A 10,900-nucleotide genomic window follows, 5' to 3' on the forward strand; every position below is an offset into this window, starting at 1 on the left:
CCGGGTGAGTGACCAGCAGGCCCACTAGGAGGCTCCCCATCTCTTCCATCCTGGGAAGGCCTGACACAGGAGGCTGTAGCCGAGCTCCCAATAGCTTGAAGACAAACAGGATCAAGAACATTCATATCCTGGGAGACCAAAGACTTGCCAGCCATGTCATTTGTAAAAGTTCAGCAGGATTTAATGACAGCTGAAGTCATGAAAGTTTTCTCTGCACTGTTAGGTACAGACAGAACTTTTAGGGATGCTAGGCTACAAATTGTGTTTCTTAAAAATTCTTATGAGAAGTGCAAAGGGGTGCTTTTGTTTATAGTAGAGACCTCAGGAAGGCCTTTGCGGAAAATATGAATATTGTCACATGAGTTTTTTGTCTACATCACAGATGTGTTACCATGCTTAAGTAACTGGAGTTCTGTTTTGTCTGATTTAGCCCTCCGCTTAAGGGTAAATATCAATGTTAATTGATCTATGTGAGGAATCTTTAAAATATGCTTTGGAATAATCCACTGACCTGGAATTTTTTTTCCCCTTTATTTTGCAGTGATCCCGACCAGCTGAAGAAAGAACTAAATGAACTAGTCAGTGCTATTGAAGAACATTTTTTCCAGCCACAAAAGTATAACCTGCAGCCAAAAGGAGAGTAAACTATCCCAGCCTTGGGCATAATTACATTTCCCTACAATTAAGCTGAACTTGATTTCTTAAGCAATGTTTTTGTGGGCTAAATAATTTAAACTATTGCTACAAGTATTCATATTTTTTTAATAGACCTACACTCCTCCTTGTTTTATGTTTGAACTTTAAGGGTAATAAAGAAAGATGGTCAAATCTAACAAACCAACATTCCAATTAAAAGGTTGAGCATCATCTGAATTTAAAGAATGAAGATTTTGGGGCTTCCCTGGTGGCGCAGTGGTTGAGAGTCCGCCTGCCGATGCAGGGGACATGGGTTCGTGCCCTGGTCCGGGAGGATCCCACATGCCACAGAGCGGCTGGGCCCGTGAACCATGGCCGCTGAGCCTGCGCGTCTGGAGCCTGTGCTCCGCAATGGGAGAGGCCACAACAGCGAGAGGCCCGTGTACCGCAAAAAAAAGTAAAACCATAAAAAATGAAGATTTTAAAAACTAACCTTCAAAAATATACTGTAATTAATATGCTTTCATTAGAATAAATACCAAATATGTTTCTTCTCTAAAATTCATTTTATGTGTAAGTAAAACAGCCAGAAAGCCTATACGTGTTACTAAATTCTGGGCTGTCCTATGTAAAAGATAGCCACTTCTACATATATGTATATTTACATTTCTGTCAATTGCTTATAAAGTAAAATAGATGAACAGATCAAATGTTGTGTTTAGGGAAAATACAATTCACAGGAACCTATAAAGTAGAGCAAAAGATACTTTAAAAAGATAGTTTTTTGATCTAAAACTTTAATTCTAATAATGCACCATTATACATTGTGTATGTGCTAGGAAAAAACAGCTTAACCATCTTGTTCACTGTGTTAACATTCACTTTATCTCTTTAAATCTTGAATGAAACAATTGGTTATTTGAAACTTGCAAAGTAGATTATTGTAGTTTTTTGCTTTAACACAATTCAGTGTAGTTTTGGTCCTAAAGCAGCAAGGACTCTAAACAGTGACTACCTGACCTTGATTTTTTTTGCCTTGTTCATAACGTGATCACAATCTGAAACTAGGCTTTTCCAGGTTCATTATTTAATCTGCGCCTCCTCATAACTGATGGCCTTAAAACCTTCCAAAATGACTCGCATTGAGTACCCATGACTGAGGACCAAACTGTTCTTTATATACTTTATATATTTGTGTGATTTTTTATTTTTAAAGCAAATGATTGCCTATACTCTTATTAACTTAAATGGTTATTAACAGTTTCAGAACAATGAAAAATTACAGTACCATTGACAATCATGTTTCTAATGTAAAGGAAAGAATATTTGTATATCCTAGTGATACATAGTTTGTCCCCTACCAGATCTCTTAAATGTACAATATTCAATATATTCTATCAGCTGCTTCATTGTAAAAGCTATATTTATTTTTGTTTTCTAGCCTTAAAGTGTACTCTGGGAAAGAGAAACTTTAGATTTGTGTCCTCTCTACATTTTTGTGAGCACATAAATTGTACCCCATCACAGAGTTTGTTTCTGGAATGCGAATGTAATTAAGATCCAGTCCTGCTTGATGGAGCTCAGGGTCTAAATGGACGGCTGATAAGTAACTACAGTACTTAACACGTTCTATAATTGAATTATCTGCAAAGTACTCAGAGTTGAGGATTGTGAGAGAGGGATTCATTCTGCCCAGAGGAAGCTTCACCTTCAGGGGCAAGTAGCAGCTGGGGATGGAGGAGGAAGTCTTCCAGGCACAGAGCACAGCATTAGCAAAAGCCTGGAGGCACTGGGGGGTGTGTGTGCAGTCCTGGACGGAGGTGGGGAGATGGTGAAAACAGAACCCAGATGTAAACTTCAGGACCTGCCCCACTTCCCTCATGTGAGTGGGTGATTCAGTTGGACCTAGAGGAGATCCTCCAGTAAGTACTTCTTGACTTGTTCTTGTTATTGCGGGATGCAGGGTAGCAACGTGTGGTGCATAAAGCTTGTACCATGAGGACCCTGCATTCTAGTCTTGGTCCACGGGGAGCCAGCTCTGTGACCTTAGTCAGGTCACTTAGCCTGTCAAAGTCTCCATTTTATTATTTTTTAAGACTTTGGGTTTTTTTAGGGCAGTGCTAGGTTCACAGCAAAATTGAAGGAAGGTACAAAGATATCCCGTACCCACCCTGCCCCCACCCCATGCACAGCCTCCCCATTATCGACACCCCACCAGAGTGGTGCATTTGTTACTATTGATGGACCTATAGTTAATACATCATTATCATCCAAACTGTGGGAATAAGAAAAAGGTCAATGAATTGCCAGGGGTCAAGGGGGAAGGAGAGATGAATAGGCAGAGCACAGAGGAATTTTATGGCAGTAAAAAAAATTTTCTGTGTGATACTGTAATAGTGAATACATGTCATTATACATTTGTCCTAATCCATAGAATATACAACACCAAGAGTGAATACTAATGTAAACTGTGGACTTTGGGTGATAATTTTGTCATTTTTAAAATAGACTTTACTAAATGGTCTCTGAGGTCATATCATGCTGCAGGTCTTTAAATTATATAAAAATCCATTAAGGGCACCATCAGCAATCATAAATCATTGGCAGTTCTCTTTGGCAGAATGCTTAACTAGCCCTCTTACAAGACCTAACATCTGAGATGGGGGAAAAACGCTTTTTACCGAAGAGACAGGCAGCCGTGTGTTCCTATCCTGCCTTACCTTGCAGCCTGAAGGGAGGGGTGCTGAAATTGGGGACGAGGAAGACAGAACCACGTGATGTGCAGACGCCAGGAAATGTTCTGCAGGGGCGGAAGGCAGTGGTGGGGACAGAGCGCCATGTAGCAGCCCCCTCTGCCTTCTCATAGCTAAACTGCTTGGGGAAGACCGTCCAGTTTGAGTGTAGAGGTGGCAGCCCATTTTCTCTTGGTGCCTAGAAAGAACAAATTCCAAATTAAGTCTGAGAGACTGACTTGCAGGAGGAAATGCAAGACAACTGTTTTATTTATTTTTCCTCATGGTGTGTCTATGGAATAAACACCTTTATTCTTTCCTCTAAGAAACATTGGCAGTAGCTGTCATTAATTTAGCTCATCGGTTTAACTCAATCATCATGCTATTAAGGGACGGTATTGTTATTTCTTGACATTAGAAACATGGTTTTAAATTTTTTTAATTAATTTATTTTTGGCCGCGTTGGGTCTTCATTGCTGCACGCGGGCTTTCTCTTAGCTGTGGCGAGCGGGGGCTACTCTTGGTTGCGGGCTTCTCATTGCGGTGGCTTCTCTTGTGGAGCATGGGCTCTAGGCACGCGGGCTTCAGTAGTTGTGGCACGTGGGCTCAGTAGTTGTGGCATACGGGCGCATTTGCTCCTTGGCATGTGGGATCTTCTCGGACCAGGGATCAAACCCATGTCCCCTGCATTGGCAGGCGGATTCTTAACCACTGCACCACCAGGGAAGTCCCTGGAAACATGGTTTGAAAAATAAATGCTTTAAGTGACGGAAAACGTGAATATGCCCTCCTTTTAAGGGATTTTTGAAAGAATGGCATCTAAATCATATTTATAATTTCTGCTTCCTAAAAGACTACATCCTGAGACTTATTTGTGCATTCATTCATATGTCCACTGACTGAGTCACGCTTGAATTTTGCTATGAGTCAGGCACTTTTCTGGATACGGATAATAAACAGGATTTGTGATCTCAAACTTCGCCTAGCAGAGGAAATCACATGTACACATAAGATTGCTGCATTGCAATAGTAAAGCATTTGAAATATGGGCAAACCACTCTGTAATGTCCCCTTTTGGACTTGTCTTTTTCAAGAACACCAAGTTCAAACTCCTACCATTTTTGTTCAAAACAGTTTGACTCTGGGAGGCTGTTTGAATGCCATTTTCCTGCATCATCCCTCTGTCCTGTTCTTGCTACCAACATACTTTGTGTAGAGTAACCCAACTATTGAAAGCAAGATGTCACACTCTTGGGCAGACGGGAAGCAAAGTTAAAAATAACGCCACTTTGATAGACTTCTCCATGTAAGCACAGTGCGGTAACTTCGACTCACTGGAGGAGAAAGACAGCTGCCTGGAGAGATGAGGTCCTCGGACATAAGCGCAGGGTGAGCAGGGTGGAGAGCACTCTTGGGGAATCTGGTTTCTGTTGCCTTGGCTTCCTTGTGTAGGTCCCTGAATTTAAAATTTTCGGAACAGCTAGTGGCCACTTCCCGTTCGCGTCCAGTGAAAGCCACTTTGGTGTTTGGTGCAAACCTAGTCCAGAATGGAGCTGGGCACACAGACCAAAGAGCCAGCTCCAGGTCAAATAAGCATTTGAAACCATTTCAAAATAGCATTGTGCAACTTCCAAAGGGAAGTTAGGGTTGCAGTTTACAGAGATGATGAGGCCTAATTGTGTTCTTAAAATACATTGTTCTGAACTATTTCACCTTAACTATTTTTTTTACAAATCTCTAGGTGGCAACAGTGAAATGTAGCTCCATATCTGATAAAGGTTCTTAAATCAAAAGTAAATTTTATGCCCATCATCAGATGAATGGATAAAGAAGATGTGGCACATATATACAATGGAATATTACTCAGCCATAAAAAGAAACGAAATTGAGCTATTTGTAATGAGGTGGATGGACCTAGAGTCTGTCATACAGAGTGAAGTAAGTCAGAAAGAAAAAGACAAATACCGTATGCTAACACATATATATGGAATTTAAGAAAAAAAAAATGTCATGAAGAACCTAGGGGTAAGACAGGAATAAAGACACAGACCTACTGGAGAACGGACTTGAGGATATGGGGAGGGGGAAGGGTGAGCTGTGACAGGGCGAGAGAGAGTCATGGACGTATACACACTAACAAACATAAGGTAGATAGCTAGTGGGAAGCAGCCGCATGGCACAGGGATATCGGCTCGGTGCTTTGTGACCACCTAGAGGGGTGGGATAGGGAGGGTGGGAGGGTGGGAGACGCAATAGGGAAGAGATATGGGAACATATGTATATGTATAACTGATTCACTTTGTTATAAAGCAGAAACTAACACACCATTGTAAAGCAATTATACCCCAATAAAGATGTTAAAAATAAATAAATTTTAGGTGGAGGCTTGAGCTAATTATCTCCTTTGCTGGTTCAGCAGGCTTCCTTATATTTTCCTTCTGAACCCTAAGTCGTTTCATTCCCCAAGGTGGAATCATCGATTCTCTACCCTCTGAAAGTGTCTTTATGCTCAAGGCTGTAATTGTCCTAAGTGTAGGACTACAGACTTCTCTCCCAAGTTCCGACCCTATATTACCACCTGACTCCTTGGACTTTCCTACTCAGATGTCCTCAAATTGCGTTCAGCGTAACCCAGCCCCAAATCAGTTTTTTTATTCAGTTAGTTCCCCAGCTGCCTTTCCTCCAATTTATTCTACACCACCGCTTAAAAACACCTGCTCAGAACCTTCAGTGATTTCTATATTTGACTTGCACCTTTTCCTTTTTAAACTTATGGAAAATTTCAAACTTATACAAAGAATTGTACAATGGGCCTCGAAGTACCCATCACCCAGATATAGCAAATCCCCCATTCATGTCCAATCCCGTTACATCGAAATCTTCCACAATCCCCATCCTTCTACAGGACAATTCTGAAGCAAATCCCAGACCTGTCATTGTATCTGTAAATATTTCAGTATGTATCTGTAAAAGATAAGGACATATTCTCTCTCTCTCTCTCTTTCTCTCTCTGTCTCTCTCTCACACACACACACACAACCACACTTCTATTGTCACACATTTTTAAATGTTTACAATTCCTTAACATCATCAATTATCTAGTCAGTGTGCAAATCTCCCCATTTGTCTCCTACATGTTGTTTAGTCTTTGCTTGAATCAGGATTCAAATAGTATCCACTTACTGCATTTGGTTGATAGGTCTCTTAAAATCTCTTTTAATCTATAAAGTCTTCATCTCTTTTCTTTTCTTCTTCCTTTTTTAATTTATTCCAAACGACCAAATCATTTGCCCTGTAGCGTTTCCCACATTTTGAATCTTGTTGATTGCCTCCTCATGATGTATTTAACATGTTTTTCTGTGCCTTACGTTTCCTGTAAAGTGACATGGAAGATGGAGAAGCATGATCTCATTCGGGTTTGATTTTTTGGCGATACTTGATAGGAGTGGGGGAGGGGCGGCACTCCCAGAGCGTCTAGTTGTTTTCCAAGTGCCATGTGCTGGTTATCACCAGTCAGTTTGCCCACTCCTGCTTTGCCCTGTACAATAAAAGGGGAATCAGGTAAAGGCAATGGGGTTCCATTAAAAAGAGACATGAATGGATGTATCCATTGTTGCGCAGGCCTCCCCCAGAAGGGAGGCAAGAGGACCTGATGAGCTATTTCAGACAGAACATATAGCTCATGTGTCAGCCTTGATGAAAGCGTACTTCTTGCTCTCAGAGAGCGCTCTTGGGCTCCAGTAGTTCAAAGAAAGTGATTTGTCACACCTTTAGGTTCTCAGTGATTCCTTTTTTTTTTTTTTTAACATCTTTATTGGAGTATAATTGCTTTACAATGTTGTGCTAGTTTCTGCTTTATAACAAAGTGAATCAGCTATACGTATACATATATCCCCATATCCCCTCCCTCTTGCATCTCCCTCCCACCCTCCTTATCCCACCCCTCTAGGTGGTCGCAAAGCACCGAGCTGATCTCCCTGTGCTATGTGGCTGCTTCCCATTTGCTATCTATTTTACATTTGGTAGTGTATATATGTCGAAGGGACAAAGTCAGTGATTCCTTTTAATTATGTGCCTGTTCTGGAACAAAATTGCATTTTTGTGCTGAGTTATGAAGACCAACAAACAAAGGGAGAAATATGAGCAAAGTACAAGAATCCACGGAGAGAGCTGTTGAAGGATTTGCTTGAGTGAACCAGCTGCGTGGTGGATGTAACCACAAGGCAGAGGAAATAAGACCATCTTCCTTTAGAAGGCATGTGCAACCCCAGAATGGGAACCAAGATCTTTGTTTGTTTTGTGTTAAAGAATATAATTATTTGTTAATTTTTTTGGCCATGCCATGTGACTTGTGAGATCTTAGTTCCCCGACCAGGGATCAAACCTGGGGCCTCGGCAGGAAAGTGCAGAGTCCTAACCTCTGGACCGCCAGGGAATTCCCCCACCAAGATCTTTGCTGATAAGATCTCAAGAGATTTAAATAAGGTTGAGTTTGTGCTGCTGCTTGAGAAAGATGGGCTCATTTGAGATCTACATCCTCTGTTTGTTCAGAGAGTATACATTTGGCTGGACAAGAAACTTAAATTGCGTGATGCCATGACATTTGCCCTGGAGTATGCATTTCTGTGGCAAGCAACAAAAACCAATTTCACAAAGTGAGACAAAGAAAAAGATTCTGAAAGAAGCCTGGGAAGTCACCCAGAGTTCAGTCAATGTTGTTCTCTGTCATTTATTCTCTGTCATCAATATCATCTCGATCATCAATAACAAAAAGAAGATTTGAGGGTTCTGCTGCTTTGAGAATCACCGGTTAGCAGCACAAGCCAGAAGCTGGCTGATGAGTGGAAACCTAAACTAATAGAGAACATGTAGTCACAGTTGAATGGACTGACCTTGTGGATGAAACAGACCCCGAGTTTGTGGCCAAGGTATATGTTTTATTTGGGAGAATCTTGACTTATCGCAATGATGAAAGAAACATTGAGTAGGCCATTTTCTGAATTTAGAAAACTCAAAACGATGAAGAAGTTGAAATAGTCTATATTTGCTCACAAATGGTTGCACATTATATACTTGGTTCTACATCTGTTTTTCATCCCCTAGTTAGAAGGACACTTAAGTCGTTTCCAATTCTTTGCTAATATAACATAGCTATAAACAACACTGTGTGTGTGTATATATGTATATATAATTTTCCCTCTCATGCTAGTATAAGATAATATTTTAACAACTAAAATATCTCCTTGTTGAAAGAACATCATGAGCTTATGTAGATGACAACACTTCATAAATTGTCGTTTGAGTATTACTATCCTTGGATAAATGAACAAATTAGATTTATAAACTATGTTTTCATATCACCCATTCAGTGTTTGCAGCTCTGTGTTAGAAAACCAGTATCATTTTGCTGCCTTCATTTCCCCCATGGTACCAGTGATTTTAAAAAAGAAAAAAAAAATCTATATCATTTCTAGGTTGTACCCACTACAACCCATTTGGGTTACAGTTATAGGCTCTATAGCCAAGCTATCTGAGTCTCAATTCCAACTTCATTACTTTTTAACTATGTGATGCTGGACAAGTTTCTTAAAATCTCTAAACCTCAATTTCCTTATTTGTAATGTGGTTGAAATCCAATCACTTGTTGCAAAATAATCGCTAACGACATTTCAATTGTCTTAGACCATAGAGGACACTAATCGGTGATTAGAGAGAAATTTAACGTCATCAGAAGAAAAGTATTACCTATTGGAGAAAATGCACATGGGGGATTAGGCCCCATGGATGACATGCAGATATGTCCATTATTGTTCCCGCCTATAAGGAGATAAAAGTTTGGGGAAATGAGACTCACATAGGACCTATGGGAACTATTGAAGAAAATGTAGATTAATTATTTTGTAACCTTGGAATGTAATCTTTCTAACTACGACTCAAGTTACAAAGAAAGGATTGAAAATTTGCCTACATTTAGTAAAATCTTCTGTCACAAACTGGGCAAAAATATTTGCAACTTGTAACACAAAGGGCTTATCTTCCTAATAAAGAGTCCCTAGATATCAATAACAAAAAAAGATCAACAACACAATAGAAATAGAAAAAATGATATGGAAAGATAGTTCACAGAAAAGGAAACACAAATGGTTCTTAAGTATGTTTTTTTAAAGTGCTCAAGATAATTTTTTTACCCCTCTTCCTGTGCTATTTTAGTTGTACATTAAATTTCTTTTTTTGTGTGTGTGGTTATATTTATAGTAATCTTAGCATGTGTATTTTCTTTTTTCTTTATTCATTTATTTTTGGCTACATTGGGTCTTCGTTGCTGTGGGTGGGCTTTCTCTAGTTGCGACAAGCAGGGGATACTCTTCGTTGCGGTGCGCGGGCTTCTCATTATTGCGGTGGCTTCTCTTGCTGTGGAACACCAGCTCTAGGTGCACGGGCTTCAGTAGTTGTGGAACGCAGCCTCAGTAGTTGTGGCACACGGGCTTAGTTCCTCTGCAGTGTGTGGGATCTTCCCAAACCAGGGATCGAACCCGTGTCTCCTGCATTGGCAGGTGGATTTTCAACCACTGCACCACCAGGGAAGTCCTGCAGGTGTATTTTTTAATCAGGTCTAAAGTTAATATCTCTAGCCTCCACCCAAACAATACAGAAAACTTAATTTTTGCTTAGACAGTACATTCAAATGGTGGAAATTTCAAAATGTACCAAAGGTATATAAAGAGTGAAATGTCTCTAGTCTACCACTATTCACTGCCACTCAGTTCGTATGCATCATCTTTGCCAATTTCAAGTGCATTCTTCCAGAGAACTTGTATATAAAACAATTATGTAATGGATTCATTTGTTTTGATTTATTTTATCCAAATGGTAGGACACTGCACACACTGTTCTGCACTCTGCTTTTTTCATTTACCAATTGTGAAAGAGTGTTTTAATGTTTGCAATTATTCACTGTCTTCTTCTCCTTAGATGGAGCATATGAGAAATTCATGTTCATTGTTATAACCCACTGACGTGTTGTAGTTGTTAATGAAGAGAAAGCTGACTCATATAGAAATACATTTACTCTATATCACACTCAGAAATATAATTCAATGGCTGAATGTACAGTCCAATGTACGGATGTAATGCAATCTGTTTAATTAGTTCCCCTATTAATGGATATTGACGTTGTTTCTAATTAATACTGTTTCAAACAATGCAGCAGTGAATAACCTTGTCACAGATCATTTCACATGAGCGTGTGTCTGCAAGATAATCTACCTAATTTTTAAAACCCTTCATTCCCTGGCGGTCCAGTGGTTAAGACTCTGTGCTTCCACTGCAGGGGGCATGGGTTCAATCCCTGGTCGGGGAACTAAGATCCTGCATGCCACACAGCACAGCCAAAAAATTAAAATAAAACCCTTAAGAATTATTTTAAATAATTTTTCCCATTTTATTGAAATATAATTGACATACAGTACTGTATATATAGGTTTAAGGTGTACAGCATGGTGGTTTGATTTACATACATCATGAAATGATTA

The 10,900-nt window shown here is 39.8% G+C and overlaps 1 protein-coding gene across 1 annotated transcript in view; it reads left to right on the forward strand.

Moving 5' to 3' along the window:
• The window catches only part of PGM2 (phosphoglucomutase 2), a 42,254-nt gene extending 31,680 nt beyond the window's left edge, over positions 1 to 10,574 (forward strand). Inside the window, exon 14 of the mRNA XM_022566237.2 lies at positions 542 to 10,574. Coding sequence (XP_022421945.1) covers positions 542 to 644 — 103 coding nt within the window. The 3' untranslated portion in view covers positions 645 to 10,574. The remainder of the gene's footprint in view (positions 1 to 541) is intronic.
• Positions 10,575 to 10,900: the final 326 nt, after the last annotated feature.

The sequence above is a fragment of the Delphinapterus leucas genome, chromosome 5 (assembly GCF_059928025.1).
Source record: "Delphinapterus leucas isolate spDelLeu-1000000601 "Yukka" chromosome 5, BTC_Dleu_Yukka2, whole genome shotgun sequence".
Lineage (NCBI taxonomy): Eukaryota > Metazoa > Chordata > Mammalia > Artiodactyla > Monodontidae > Delphinapterus > Delphinapterus leucas.